Genomic DNA, 16,134 nt, shown 5'->3' with positions numbered 1-16,134 from the left:
ACAAAACGTCAGTAAAATTCAAACTACTTGAAAAGCAATCTCCCTATACTCGCGATCTTAAATGTGCTCAAAGCTTAAGAAATTAAAGTTTCACAGCCCAACATTCTTATGGTGCCATTCAAGAACAGGGTTAGCTTCAGCTGGGCGCTTCAGCTGACGTTCTCTCATTCCGGCTTCACGAGCTTTTAGGGAAGGGGTGGGGGTATTCCAGACACATACGGCATCCAGAGCATCCAGCACAAATCCCCATGCTATAGTGCACGGTACAGTACAATGAAGAGCTTTATCACACGGACCAGCAAGCACGCGCACACATGGATATAAAAAAAATAAAATAAAAAAGCTGAACGTGACCCAATACACAATAGCCTGCACTGAAGTATGTTGTTTCAACACACACCTGACACTGCTGTGTGCACAGTTGTGGAAGAAAGACGTGAAGCAGCTCAGCGTCCAGTACGCCTCCTCACTATTGAGCAGCAACTCTTTTCACACAGTGCACCTCAAAAAGAAGAAAATGCACAACGAAGGCAAATAAAAATATACACATCTTTGATGAAATGATTTAGCTCTGAAAAGAAAATCTGGTAAACAAAATAAATTAAGGCATGCAAAAGATAATGTCAAATCTTGAGATTTGGATATTTCAGTCTGTTTTTTCTTGTTTTTTCCCCTTTCCTCTTTTTTTTTTTCTTTTAAGCCAGCCATACTATACGCATATTTGTTAGAACAGCTTCCTGTTAGGAAGAAAACCACTCACGCTTACTAAGTCCTCAGAAAGAAGGTAGCTGCCAAATAAAAATTCAACCTCACTGGAATATCGCTGTAATACGCCGAGCATTTAAAGGCCAATATTTACATATTTGTGTTCGAGCAGTTGGAGGCCAGTATTTACATACACGTTCATGCGGATTCAGCAGCAGTGCAGAAAAACAAACGGCAAACACTTGAGTGTGATGGGAGTGCTTCATCCAATCTGAGTGACTCACAGGAAATAAATATGTTCTCGAAATGTATAAAGGAAAAAAAATATACAAGCTCTTGTATTTAAGGAGAACAGGCACCTAACAAAATGATATATATATATATATATATATATATATATATATATATATATAAATCAACAAAGTGAAACAGAAACTTGTCTGGTGGCTTCTAAGGTGACAGTGATACATCAGAAAGTGAAGCGGTGACGAGCCGAGAGCTGTGGTTCTGCCACGTTAAGGCTTTGATGCTGCTGCTCCTTTCACCCTAAACCCAGACTGATGTCACTTTCAGGAGTAAAGCCGGCAGACAGAAAGACATGCAGCTAATCTCTCTCTCTCTCTCTCTCTCTCTCACACACACACACACACACACACACACACACACACACACACACACACACACACACACACACACACACACACACACCAGTTCACCTTAGCAGACTTGCCACTGCCTTTTTTTTTTTACCCCTGCTTGGAGCCCCTCCTCCCCCCCCGGTAGCTTTTCTTGGCAGCATTACATGTTATTCCTGTACCCCAATGCCCTCCTCTGCCACACAAGCTCTCTGCCTGTGTGCAGCTGAAGAGGGCGCTGGGAGGCCGGACCGGAGGGGTGCAGGAGGCGGGGCAGTTCAGTAGTCTGCAATGGGGGCGAGCTCGGGGCTCAGGTCCACTGTGATGTTCTTGTAGAGGCTGCTGAGGGACACGTGGGGGCTGTAACGGAGGTTGTTCAGGCCGTCCAGGTGTTGGCGCTCTTTGGAATATCTCAACAGCTTATACCTACACAGACACACAATCAGACCAGCTTCATCCACGTCAGCACAGGAAACTGCCTGCACCCTCACCCCTTTTCAATGAAGGCAACCATAGCGAGGTATTTCACTCAGTTTTTATGACAGATCTTCTAACATGTAAACTATGGCGGTAACACCTGCAGACTCAAGTGGTCGACCAATCTCACACATGCTCCAATGTGGCTCATAAACAACACATTATGTCTGCAGTAATGTTCACCGCACCTTATCGGTTGCCCAGTTCCGGATCACCTTTTTAAAGTCCTGCTATACGGAACCATAATGCAACTGAATGTCCTTTATTGTGTATTGTTGTATTGGGTATTTGGATGTTATTTAGCTGAAAAAGTCTGGGTGGAGTAGCGCTTCTACTTAAAGTGTGAAGTCGCATTATGTGTGGTGCAAACATTTGCCAGAAATGGATCACTTTTGCCAGTTCCGGATCACGACACTCTGCCTCACTTTGGTGGCATTCCTGGCATCTGGCTGGAGCCCTTCTAATGCAGAATGATACACACTGTGCCCGAGAATGTGTTTTGAACACAAAATGATATAAATTATACTTATTAAATGAGAATTTCCTTCGTTTCGAAAAGCGCCGTTATACGTTTTTACGAGCAAAAAATGAAGTGTGGAGGTGAGATTTCTCCCGAATTAAAAAGTAAAAGCCCCCAGATTCATGTCCATTCGTGATGATGAGATGACCCCCAAAGTCCACATGGCTCACAACTACAGACACGAGGCTGCTGCTTCAGTGATCCGCAACTGGCAAATTTTTGCGTCGGAGAAAAATGCGCGCAGCAATTAAACAGCAAGACATAACACACTGACATTTTCTACCCAAGTAAGTAAGTATTTTCCCACTCTAGAACCAACAACACCAAACGGCTAACTCACCTTTGCTACGTTTTAGAGATCGTTACTTTAAAACTTGCAGGAATGAGTGAGTCAGAAAAGTGCGCACACCGCAGACACCGGGATGTTTTGATTCCTCTGCTGATCACAAGGACGGCTGGATCCGGTCGAGCTTGTGGTCGTTTGTAGACAAAACATCAATCTTTCCATTCGTACCAAGTATTAGCTTATTCATGCTGATTATGAGAAACGGCGGCGCAAAAACTACAGCACTGATCTGGAACTGGCAATGATCCGGAACTGGGCAAATGACTGTATCAGTTTCGCCAATTCTACGTGCAGACGTCAGCGGGTGATGGTGTGACACTGCCTGAGGAAACAATTTGGCCAACCGCTGTTTCATTTGGGTAGTTTCTGTTGTCATCATGATTTAAAAAGAGGTAAACACAGTTTGTTTGACAATAAATGGCTTCATCCAACCACTAACCATGAGTGAATTTGCCAGGTATGTAAACTTTTGAGCAAAACTGTATAGTGCCACTGGGTTGATTTAAGCCATAAAAATAATTTTATATGGCTGCCACTATAATTTTATCCCTTTAGCATTCAGATAAGGGATCATAACAGGAGTGAAGCGAAGTGCAGCGGCATGAAGCTCACTCATGGTACACTGTGTCCCAGGAAGTCCCAAATTTTAAGCACAAAAAACAGGAAATGTCAAATGTTGAACACTTCCCGGATCAATAATAGACGAGATCTCATGGGATCTCATGGGAATTCAGTAGCAAGTTGACACTGAAACATTAAGTGCCAAATTTTGAGCCCACAGTGAAAAAGGAAATGTCAAATGTTGAACACTTCCTGGAACTACAACATAAGATATTTACCTGTTTTTCATTAGGCAAGGCTATTCGTCCAACCATTGGGCAGATAAATATAATGTCTCATCTTATTCACCCAACCGTTGGGCAGATAAACATGTCTCACCTTATTCGCCCAACCGTTGGGCAGATAAATATAATGTCTCACCTTATTCGCCCAACCATGATTGTGTATTTGACACATTTTGCGCATCTAAACTACGTTTTTTACACCACTTTTTTAAGGCTCTATTGCGGTGTGAAAAGCGGCATATGTTTGACACATTTAACGGTGGCATCTTTAACTACTGCAAAAAACACCGCAATGGATGAAAGCAGACAAACATCATAAGTATTTTGAACGGAAGCCTGTTAATGACGACGAAACTGTTTTTATGAACAAAATGCTGCTTGTTGCCTGTAAGATGGTGTTAGTTTGACACAGTTCCCTGGTGTGATGAGCCAAACAGATCCGCTTTAGAGCACATCCCCTCCGCGGGCTGCGAAACCCTCCCACAGCCGGCGAGAAAATATCCGCCTTTTTTCCCCACGTTGAAAGCGGAAGTTAACTTACAAGCGTGCTCAATGGTTGGTTGTGGTTGGGCATATATGTTTATTTACTTTATTGAACCAACGGTTGGGCGAATAGCCACTCCGTTTTCATTATGTTGTTTTTGCGTTGCTATGTTTATCCTCCATAAGGTTTTTGTGTGACATTTTGTTTGTCTCAATAAAAAAAAAAAAAAAGAAGAAAAGAAATAAAAAAAAGAAAGAGGTGATCTCACGTGAAAAGAGGAGATCTCACAGGAATTCAGTGCATAGTTGACACTGAAACACGAAATACTAAATACTGAGTTGACACTGAATCCGGGAACAATAAAGTGGGAGGCAGCGCACACCTTGACAGCACATGAGGTCAGTCAGTGATTATTTAGTCTGTAAATTGGACGATGGTTTTTAGCCATGCTAATTCTACCCGGAAGCCTTTACTGAAAATAAAGTCTGAAGGATGTAAATGAGATAGTGAGGACTTTACCAGGTATGTGAGATGCAAATAAAGAAAAATGCTTAAAATGGAGAGTGGCCAAAAGGCTGTAGTTGGGGGGTTTTAGGTGTTTTTAGCCATGCTAATGCTGTCCAGAAGCATTTCCTGGTAATAAGGCCTGAATTACCTACATGACATGGTGAGATGCTAAAGAGCTTTGCTCATTCATGTCCGTGACATATACATATTATTATATTGCCAATATTATCAAAATTCATGCTGTCTGGAAACAAATTAGAATTTCAACACCTGAGTGGGAAGCATTCAAGGGATCAGATGCTATGATGAACATCTGGTAGATTAGGGTGATTTACAAGAAATCTTTTGGATGTTAACGTAAGATGAGTCACAGGTAATCTCAAAACATCACACATGTGCTTCCTTCTGTAGTTATCGCTCAGTCACACGGCACTTAACGAAGGGCAAAGAAGCCCTAATGAAACAAGAAATTTGGACTTTTGTTGAATTTCAACGGCATCATTTAACCTTTGTTCAGCTTCGTTCTGCAGCTGGCGCTTCGTCAGGATTTTTTAAACCGCTGAAAAATTTGAACGAACGGCAATGAAAATCTCAGTTCGTCCGTATTCCTTTTGCTGTCGTTCTTGATGTTTTTTTTTAATTGTTTGCTTAGGTTTTGTAACGTTAGTGTTTAGATTGACTTCATTCGACCAGCTGAATGTTTTCACACAGTGCAGAAGCCGGTTTGCGTGCACTGCTAATGCCGCTGCGTTAATGTACCGTTGGAAATTATAGGGCAAACTCAGCCTATTTGCTTGGATGTTTTTTCTGGGTGGAGAGTCAGGTTCATTGGGCTCAGGCACCTTATATCGGCCAAAATTAATCTTTTGCATGGATACAATTAATTATTTTGCCACAAGCAATTGCTGAATTTGAAACAACAAAAAAGTTGTGTAATTTCCAACGGTACTTGAACGCAGCAGCTCCTGCGTGCACTTTTTTTTAAAATTAAATATAACAATATGAGTGTAGAAATGGCAATCCAGCCCTTATATACATGTGGCAACAGGTAGATAATTCAAATGATTATACAACCCCTGGCAAAAATTATGGAATCACCGGCCTCAGAGGATGTTCATTCAGTTGTTTAATTTTGTAGAAAAAAAGCAGATCACAGACATGACACAAAACTAAAGTCATTTCAAATGGCAACTTCCTGGCTTTAAGAAACACTATAAGAAATCAAGTTAAAAAGATTGTGGCAGTCAGTAACGGTTACTTTTTTAGACCAAGCAGAGGAAAAAAAATATGGAATCACTCAATTCTGAGGAATAAATTATGGAATCACCCTGATGGACTGACATGAATCATGGCTCCAACATGAGAGATGTCAACTGAAACAAAGGAGAGGATTATCAAACTCTTAAAAGAGGGTAAATCATCACGCAATGTTGCAAAAGATGTTGGTTGTTCAGTCAGCTGTGTCTAAACTCTGGACTAAATACAAACAACATGGGAAGGTTGTTAAAGGCAAACATACTGGTAGACCAAGGAAGACATCAAAGCGTCAAGACAGAAAACTTAAAGCAATATGTCTCAAAAATCGAAAAATGCACAACAAAACAAATGAGGAAGGAATGGGAGGAAACTGGAGTCAACGTCTGTCACCGAACTGTAAGAAACCGCCTAAAGGAAATGGGATTTACATACAGAAAAGCTAAACGAAAGCCATCATTAACACCTAAACAGAAAAAACAAGGTTACAATGGGCTAAGGAAAAGCAATCGTGGACTGTGGATGACTGGATGAAAGTCATATTCAGTGATGAATCTCGAATCTGCATTGGGCAAGGTGATGATGCTGGAACTTTTGTTTGGTGCCGTTCCAATGGGATTTATAAAGATGACTGCCTGAAGAGAACATGTAAATTTCCACAGTCATTGATGATATGGGGCTGCATGTCAGGTAAAGGCACTGGGGAGATGGCTGTCATTACATCATCAATAAATGCACAAGTTTACGTTGATATTTTGGACAACTGAAAGGATGTTTGGGGATGATGAAATCATTTTTCAAGATGATAATGCATCTTGCCATAGAGCAAAAACTGTGAAAACATTCCTTGCAAAAAGACACATAGGGTCAATGTCATGGCATAGAGTCAATATCAACGAGCAGATGTGATCTGATGCAGGTGTTAGTTTTGGGGATGAAAATTTACAGGGTGATTCCATAATTTTTTCCTCAGAATTGAGTGATTCCATATTTTTTTCCTCTGCTTGGTCTAAAAAAGTAACAGTTACTGACTGCCACAATCTTTTTTTCTTGATTTCTAATAGTGTTTCTTAAAGCCAGAAAGTTGCCATTTGAAATGACTTTAGTTTTGTGTCATGTCTGTGATCTGCTTTTTTTCTACAAAATTAAACAACTGAATGAACATCCCCCGAGGCCGGTGATTCCATAATTTTTGCCAGGGGTTGTATAAAGAACTGTTCTGGAAGGCAGAATTCATGTTGTGGATCAGCTGCAGCTGGTTGAAATAACCGCACATGGGGAGTCAATGCGCGTTCACACGGAATGATCAATTTACTGCTCTGACATATTCAATCATCTTTACACTTATATTTATTCCCCCTTTTGACAGTTTTCTGTTGTAAATCAATATATATCTAGCTTAGTTAACACAATACAGTGATACAGCAATGACCACGGCATGCCAGAGTTTTTTTTAACCCTAACCCTTTTTTTTTTTAAATTGGAGCAAGACGGAGTGTGCAGGGTGTCGACAGACACTGTGGCTTCTGATGATGAAGATGATCCCTCTTTTGTTCTGGACGAGGAACCAAAGCAGGTGGTCCACCGACGTGCACACAGATCTCCACAGCTTGTCTGCAATTTCTCCAGGACTCAGGGGCTATGAGCTCTGACCATGGAGCTGTATATGAGTACAAGAGAGTGCAGTCCCAATGCTGCACACTAAACGAAACATCCCTTCATGGAAAGCGACATGACGTCTCGTAACCGGGCAAAATATTGATGAAGTACCCGGATGTTAATGCATTTTCAATGGAGATTCGCGACTGAACACACTCAGAAAAATGCTCGCAAAATACGTGTTAAAATGCCATTCTGACCTGGATATTGAGCCAGTAAAATTAAATTACATTAAATTATGTCAGGAAAGTATTAAACTTACTCTGACACATACACATTCTCAAATATTAGTGTTGAAAGTTACACGGATCTGCGCTGTTAAGCTATGTTGCTAGGCTGAGCTGCTGCTGTGTTCAACTTAGCGCGGCTCCTAAAACCATTACTATATAGTTTCATTCATGAAGTCAGTGGTAAGTCAGTGGTGTGGGTACACATCTCTCTGTGTGGGTGTGACTGTGAGCGGCACAGTGCGGGTCATTATAATCTCATTATTTTAAGGTGCAAATTAAAAAAAAAAATCCCCAGTCTTGTCGAACAATTTTAATCACTAACGACAAATATTTTAACTACACATTGGTCTAGCAGTGGAAAATATCAACTAGACATAAGTGAAGAGTTAATGGTCTGTGTCATTGGGCGACACAGGTACGGCAGGAAACATACAGCTGTTTATCATCCAAATATCACGGACAAAGTGACAAGAATAACCAAAACCACTTACTTATGGAAGGAAATATTGTCTCCCTTGTTCCTCTGTTTGTGGCTTTGCCAACATGCGCAGCTTTCCGGCATATTCCACCTGTTTCTTGACGAGACTAAGTGAACGTCTATGCACGCAAATCACTAACTTGCCCGGAATTAAAATGGCCTCCTTGTCGGCACACGGCTCAGCGCTACTGCGCTCTCTAGTTCTTATATACAGCTCCATGGCTCCGACCCAGCGCCGAGTCTTGGAACTCAGAGATGCAGACACACACTCCTCCAGCTGTGGCTCCAGGTGCATTTCGTTTAAAGCGTTGAGATCGCTAGCTTACGTTTTGTTAAGTTCCTCTTTCATCCCTTTTGCGCTCTTGCTTCGCAGGCTATTTGGTGATAAAGCTCTTTACGTCCACCTTTTCTCAACAAATTGTGACTTTTTTTCCCCCTTCGTTCAGGAATCGTTGTGTGCCATGTGACTGGGCCTTTAGTCTACATGATAGCTGTAATAAAGGCTCAGCATCACGAGGTTACGTTCATGGTCTCATGTTGTTACTGAGTTCTGATTTCCCTGGTATTCTCAGACGTGTAGCATGATACAGCCAAGTAGTCCAGCTAAATATAAGTTCCTTTCACCTCCTATCGCTGATGTTTTCAGCACTGAGTTACTGACAAAAAGTAAGTGTATGTTGTGTGCTGGTAACATGCTGTAAATGTAAGTTTAGTCTGTGTGACTCGGTCGCGGTCCTTATAATGCATAGGTAGGAACCTGTAAACGTGCATTCGCATATTACAGAGTCATCTAACGCTATAATACTTGTTACTCTTTGTTATGTTTATGCAGGGATGAGTTATGGTATAAGTTGTGTCCATATGGTCCTCATGTTGTAGCTATTTTTCAGCATCACTTGGTGGCGCCATTTCACAGCTTTCTGCGTTGATGTATGGGTTTTACATGTATTTTGTTTATAATAACAGAGCTGTAATGTTTTGAATTATCTATTATTTGGTTTGTTCTTTCAGACTCCCTATCTGTATATATCTGGAAATATGTTGATGAATATGAGCTGGAGTAAAGCTTGCTGAAGGACATGCTGGAGTCTGGTATCTTCATCCCTGTGTTCTGACTGACACACCATCTTGTCTACAGTTAACCCTTAAATGAACTAGCATCCTGCTATAGCCTCAGTAACAATGGCGATGAAGGAAAAGACAATATTCACTATGGAATTTTCCACCGATAAATATGCCCTCTTCATTCAAATGAGTTGTAATTTTTGCAACATGTTACAAAAATAAGCCTACATTAAAGTGCTTGGATTTCAGTAGAAACTAAATTTTCTCAATTTTGTGAACTTTGAAAGGCCCTGTAGCTTTAAGCTGTATAACTGCTGATGCAAATGCAAAACATGCAGTATGCACAGTTTCTCCAATCCCAGCCAAAGACGCCTAGAACGTCTTCAGGGTTATCTGGGTGTCTTGGTGGCTTTCCTCGCTAGTCACCTTCTTGCTTGGTCACTCACTTTTTGAGAGCTACCTCCTCCAGACAGATTTACCACACAGTGCCGTGCTGTTTGTATTTCTTTCTACTTGATATAAATATTCATATTCAGTGTCTTGAAAATGTTCATGTGTCCATCCTCATACCTCTCTGAAGAAAACTACCTGGAAAAGTGATGATTTACTTGTATTAAACTAAAGGGTGCAATTACTTATGCAACCCATTATTTTAGCTTTTATATTTTTATTTCATATATGTCATGTTGTAGAGATTAGTTTTCACTGTATGTTTAAAGGGTATCATTTGAGAATTGTTTTTCATACATACAGAAGAAAAAAAAAAATATATATATATATATTGGAAATATATAACTTGGAAATGTTCACATATCCATCCCCTGACTTGTCTGAAGAAATCTGGCAGTAAAACAGATTATTTACAGGTGTCTTGGCTTTTTTTATTTATATCAAGTTGTAGAAATTTACTTTGAGTTTAAGGAAGATAATTTTAGAATTTTTTATAATGAGAAGCCTGATTTACTTTTAGTATTTGAAATGCCATAAACAAATTAAAATGTGTGAAATATCAAGGGACCCAAAACTTTTGGAGGGCACTGTTGTACTTTTGCTTGCTACTTTACTTCCATTAGCCTAATGCTACCCACTTAAGCTGGTCTTATACTGTGCGAGTTTTGGCCCTTTTTCAGCCGATTTTTCACTCGTTTCTGGATCGCATTTCAGTTTAATCTGCATTGTGTAGTATACATGGAGTAATGAGCTGCGTTTAACCTCTCACGACCACCTCCCGATCGGCAATCGTATGAAAATCAAACCTGTTTGATAATCTGGTCGGCCATCGTGAGGGTATCCCGCTGTTGAAGCAGCACTACAAGTGTCTACACGCTGATTTACCCCAACCTCTCGCACTGTGCCTGTGCAAACACCGGAGAGAGCATAAACAGTGATCATCTCTTTGGGAGAGCAGCTTCTGTTTCTTTTTCCCCCTTATTCTTCAACTCACGTAAAGTCTCGTATTTTTTATTTTTTAAACTTTGATGAAAAACAAGAAATGTAAATAAAGTGTGACCAAAAAAAAAGAAAAGAAGAAGCTTCTCTTCACGTTTTGCTTCTGGAAACACGAGTCCGACGTGTGGTTTTTTTGAACGTACAATGTGAGAAGTCAGATCGCATCAGAGCATCGGGCCGTACAGTGTGAGAACATAAATCGTGCGCTCTGAACTTTTACACCCTGCGGTTCTGTCGTACAGTTTGAGCTGGGGCTGAGTACAATGATTGAAAATATCGTACAGTGTCCACCCAACTTTAAAAAGATGAATCTTTGATTTTTCTGCATTCTCATGGATGCTATTATTTTATGCTTGTAATGGAACCGAGCATATCTTGTGAATCTCAGAATAAAACATCTCTCACCTCCCCAGGAACTGCACCTCTCCTCTGTGGTGATGAGGAATTGATTTGTACTTTCCAATTTCTCCCTCGGGTCGCGTGACATTCAGACCGGCGTAGTGCACCCTGCAGAACAACCATGATGCATTACTCCCTCAAGGTTAGGATTAAACCAGCCACAGACAAACGAACCATGAAGCTCATAAACAATTAGTTATACCAATATTGCTAGAATGGCACTGATTAAAGTGTACCAAGACAAACAGGAAATATGCCTCCAAATAAATGTAATTTCTTTTAATGTTCAGTAGGGTGCCCTCCACCAATTTTGACTACAGACAGACACAAGATGAACATAAATTGAATTTTTCCAGCTATCCGGTAAAACAATTCCATTAGCTGCCAATACAGAACCATGTACTTATTTATGGTTTGCTTCAGCATTAAGAAACCTAACTTGCTCAGTTTCTGACACTGGAATAAACAACAACCTACACCTCTTCAATACTGCAGTGCAGTGACAGAATGGTTAGCACTCCTGCATCATAGCAAAAAGGTCTAAGGTTCAATTCCACCAATACACAGTTACTTTTTGTTCTGTCTATCTGGTTTCATCCCACCATCAGCACATACACATTAGGTAAAATGCTCATTTGACTGCCAATGACCATTTTTTGTAGACCTGGAGTTGGTCCCTGACCTGCCAATTACCATATCACTACTCCTGGTGGTTGCATGGTATCTAATTGTTATTACGATGGATTAAACACAGAGGACAAATTGTTACATGTAATATACAGTGACAAAGGCATGGTTCTTCGGTAGACCTGGGAGTACATATGCTGTGGTCCACTTACACCACAACACATGGTTTACTTGTAACCTCAGGACTGTGAGAGTGAAAAAAACAGTTGCTTTGTCATGAACAACTACATACTTTTGTGATGCATAGTTCCTCTGATCAAAGACATAGAACTCTATCTCCTTCAGATTTGTCACCGGTGTTTTGGTGGCTTCCTTTTTTTTTTAGCACAGTCATTCAGTTTTTGACAACTGCCTAATGTTGAAAAATTTACCATACAGTTCCATACTGTTACTGTTCCGTGAGAATGTTTACGTATCCTTTCCCTGACTTGTATCAAGAAAACTGCCTGTAAAAATAAACATTGGGATTAACAATAACACTTTATTTCATTTGTCCAATTACTTGTGATCTCCAAAAGAAAAAAAAAATGGTGGGATGATGTATGAAAATGACTGTAATTGCCAAGTGGTTAATGGATTATATTTTGTTAAACCCTAGAATTAAAAAGGATTACAGTACAGCTTGACTGTTTATTTCAACACCACTGAGGCGGTGTACAAAATGACAAAATCTGTGACACCATTAAAATACTTATGGAAATGACTGTACATTTTTCTAGCAGAAATACAGGACATGTAGAGTGCTAATCATGCTGAATTTCAGTCAGTCAATTAAATCAATCAGCTTGTTTGGATATATCACAAGCTTCTTACTATCAAATACAGCCAACACCAATAAAGACTTAAAATATGTTTTGAAGTACTGACATCACTCTACATCCAATTTTAGTCGACTCACCTGTTCCACAGGTCATCATCCTCTCCTCCCCATCCCCAGAATGCATTGGGAAACCCATTAATCTTGCGAAACTGCTCCACGGTAAGTCCACTCACACCACCAAAGAATTCACTGTATGGAAGACTGAAAGCAACAAAAACAAGTTTAATGGCGATGGAAGGTCCCCACTCCTTCATGACATATTAAAATGAAAGTCTGATCAGTGCTCCATTGGGAGTCCAACTGAGAACACAAAAGCTCAACGCCACACTTGTTTGTTCAAGGATAACCTTTTTACACACTAAAAAAATATATTTTTTGTAAAGGCTGATAATGCATTGTTGAACTACACATTGCTTAGTCAGCCCCCCCCCCAAAAAAAATCATTAACTAAACTGATAATGATTTAAGCAATTTGTCAAATATAAAATCTAAAACATTGTCTTCTTTGAGTTTTCCAAAAATAATGTTGTGCCTTTGATTTTTTTTTTTTTAATCAGTGCAAATTGATTATCTTCAGGTTTTAGATGATAGACAGATAAAACAGTTATAAACCTGAAAAACAAATCACAGCACCATGTCCATTGTAGCTGGTAAAATAAGTATTGAACACGTCACAATTTTTCTCAGTAAGTTTATTTCTAAAGGTGCTATTGACATGAAATTTTCACCAGACATCCATAAGCTATGTGTAATAATAGCTGGAATGACAGGGAAAAAAGGGAGAGTACGCGCATTGTGTTCTGCGTGTCTGTTTATAAGAAACTTCTCGCCCAGAAGAAAAAAAGAGCGCCATTAACTACCCATAACTGTGTTCTTCACTCGGAAAAAGACACCTGCACCGAGGTGTTACTCAGTGGAAAAAGGCGCGACAGTGGCGCGGTGCCAGGACGAAGAGACGCGATCAGAGGAACTGTGAAATACTGGTCAGTTACTACTAATAATTTCTTATGTGTCCAACCTCGTAGGTTGAGCATTAAAATTAAATTCGTTAGTTCTAAAAGCCATCATAATTATTTATGGGAAAATGTTCTATTTTTAGTTCCCTGTTTCCAGTGTTTCCAGTGCACGTTGGCCTCCGCCAGGGCTGCCCTTTGTCACCGGCTCTGTTCATTATTTTTATGGACAGAATTTCTAGGCGCAGCCAGGGTGTAGACGGGGTCTGGTTTGGGAACCACAGAATCTCGTCTCTGCTGTTTGCGGACGATGTGGTTCTGTTGGCTTCGTCAAATCAGGACCTTCAGCGTGCACTGGGGCGGTTTGCAGCCGAGTGTGAAGCGTCCGGGATGAAAATCAGCACCTCCAAATCCGAGGCCATGGTTCTCGACCGGAAAAAGGTGCTTTGCCCTCTTCAGGTCGGTGGAGTGTCCTTGCCTCAAGTGGAGGAGTTTAAGTATCTTGGGGTCTTGTTCACGAGTGAGGGACGGATGGACCGTGAGATCGATAGACGGATCGGTGCAGCGTCTGCAGTGATGCGGTCGCTGTGTCAGACCGTCGTGGTGAAGAGAGGGCTGAGTAGGGGGGCAAAGCTCTCGATTTACCGATCGATCTACGGCGAGATGAGTTTCCTCCGCAGGGTGGCTGGGCGCTCCCTTAGAGATAGGGTGAGGAGCTCGGTCACTCGGGAGGAGCTCGGAGTCGAGCTGCTGCTCCTCCACATCGAAAGGAGTCAGTTGAGGTGGTTTGGGCATCTTTTCCGGATGCCCCCTGGACGCCTCGCTGGAGAGGCACGTCCCACTGGGAGGAGGCCCCGGGGAAGACCCAGGACACGCTGGAGTGACTACATCTCTCGGCTGGCTTGGGAACGCCTTGGGGTTCCCCCGGAGGAGCTGGAGGAGGTGTGTGTGGATCGGGAGGTCTGGGCGGCTTTGCTTGAGCTGCTGCCCCCGCAACCCGACTCCGGAAAAAGCGGAAGAAAATGGATGGATGGATGGATTTATTTCTCAAAAAAATGTTTGGGCCTGAAAACAGGTTGGTCTTATTTTTCTACTAAGGTTTGAACTTTGAGAGTGTTTATACACGAGAGAAAAGTGAGAAAATGTTAATGCTTGTTTGAGAAAAGTGTATAGTGTGTAGTGAGGGGTTTTACAGCCTTAAAACGTCTATAATAATTGCAAAAAATAACGCTGACTACTTCGAGGATTTCACCTATTGCGGGCTATTTTTAGAACGTAACTCCCGCGATAAACGAGGGACCACTGTATTATGGCATCCAAAGAGTTCAATTTCGGTTTGTTTAAATGTTATGCAGCAAACTTTAAATAAGCTTCAACGTGCTTTTTTTTTCTGCAATGGAGTCTTGCGTGTTGAGTGTGAATACAGGACATGGTGGTTGAGTGCATTACTTATTGTTTTCTTTGAAACAATTATACCTGCTAATTCCAGGTCTTTCTGAAATGGTCCTTGGCTCTTGGACAACTCTTCTGGTAATTCTTTTCACTCCTCTGTCAGAAGCCTTGCGAGGAGCACCTGGTTGTGGCCAGTTTATGGTGAAATGATGTTCTTTCCCTGTCCAGATTATGGACCCAACATTGCTCATTGGAACATTCTGAAGTTTAGAAATACTTCTGTAACCAATGCCATCAGTATGTTGTACAATAACGTTGCGCAGATTTTGAGAAAGCTCTTTGCTATTGCTCATCATGAGATGTTTCTTGTGTGACACGTTGGCAATGAGAAAAATTTTTATAGGCCATCAGACTGAACCAGCTGATATTAATTTGCCCTGACAAGGGGCAGGATTGCTTTCTAATTAGATAGATTTCAGCTGGTGTCTTGGCTTTCCATGCCTGGTGCCTTGGCTTTCCATGCCTTTTTGCACCTCAATACTTTTCCCTGTGTCATTTCATATTATTACACATAACTTAATTTATGGACATCTACAGTTAGATTTCTTTCTATATGTGGATTACTTGGGTTGTTAGCGACATCTGGTGAAAACCCACTAGTAGCAAACAGACTTACATGTACATGTATTTGTCCAATTTGGCAGCAAAGTGGCGTGGCATCTGACCACACCCATAATAATTGCGGTCATTCTCAGGAATGTGGTCGACATCATGGAAAATCAAGCAGTCCCAGTCCGAGTCCTTCATGGCCTCGAGGAAACCCACATTAAACAGCATTGCTCTGTTGAAGGGTTGGCTCCCACTCTAATACCAACAAAAACCAGTGAAAAAGTTGAGTAACTGCAAGCTTTCTGAAATTAAACATATGACATCCAAATCTTATTTACACCATTGGTTAATAGTAATCCAATTCATGAGTTACTCTGAATAGGAAAACTGGTGAAACACTTTTGTGCAACCTGCCTCAAGAACATTCGAACACTGTTGTTGAAAAACAAGACAAAAAATAAAAATCCATGATGATACACCAAACATAAAAGGCACAATGCAATACAACAGAATAATCATGGCGGGGCCAGTGCTGTAAAAAATAAGTTTTCCTTAATGCTTTACCTGGATTAATGAAGGAAAATGAAACACCAACCTCTAAAGCTAAATTAGTCAAGCAT

At 40.9% G+C, this 16,134-nt stretch overlaps 1 protein-coding gene across 1 annotated transcript in view; it reads right to left on the bottom strand.

The window, feature by feature from the left end:
- Positions 1–1,206: 1,206 nt before the first annotated feature.
- Positions 1,207–16,134, bottom strand: part of b4galt6 (UDP-Gal:betaGlcNAc beta 1,4- galactosyltransferase, polypeptide 6) — a 48,671-nt gene continuing 33,743 nt past the window's right edge. Inside the window, exons 6-10 of the mRNA XM_034180356.1 lie at positions 15,582–15,769; positions 12,639–12,761; positions 11,060–11,161; positions 1,394–1,766; positions 1,207–1,334 (exon numbers count right to left, since the gene is read on the bottom strand). Coding sequence (XP_034036247.1) covers positions 1,619–1,766; positions 11,060–11,161; positions 12,639–12,761; positions 15,582–15,769 — 561 coding nt within the window. The 3' untranslated portion in view covers positions 1,207–1,334; positions 1,394–1,618. The remainder of the gene's footprint in view (positions 1,335–1,393; positions 1,767–11,059; positions 11,162–12,638; positions 12,762–15,581; positions 15,770–16,134) is intronic.

This window comes from Thalassophryne amazonica, chromosome 10 (assembly GCF_902500255.1).
Source record: "Thalassophryne amazonica chromosome 10, fThaAma1.1, whole genome shotgun sequence".
NCBI lineage: Eukaryota > Metazoa > Chordata > Actinopteri > Batrachoidiformes > Batrachoididae > Thalassophryne > Thalassophryne amazonica.
The sequence above is the reverse complement of the archived record's forward strand: the minus strand, read 5'-3'. Positions and strand labels throughout refer to the sequence as shown.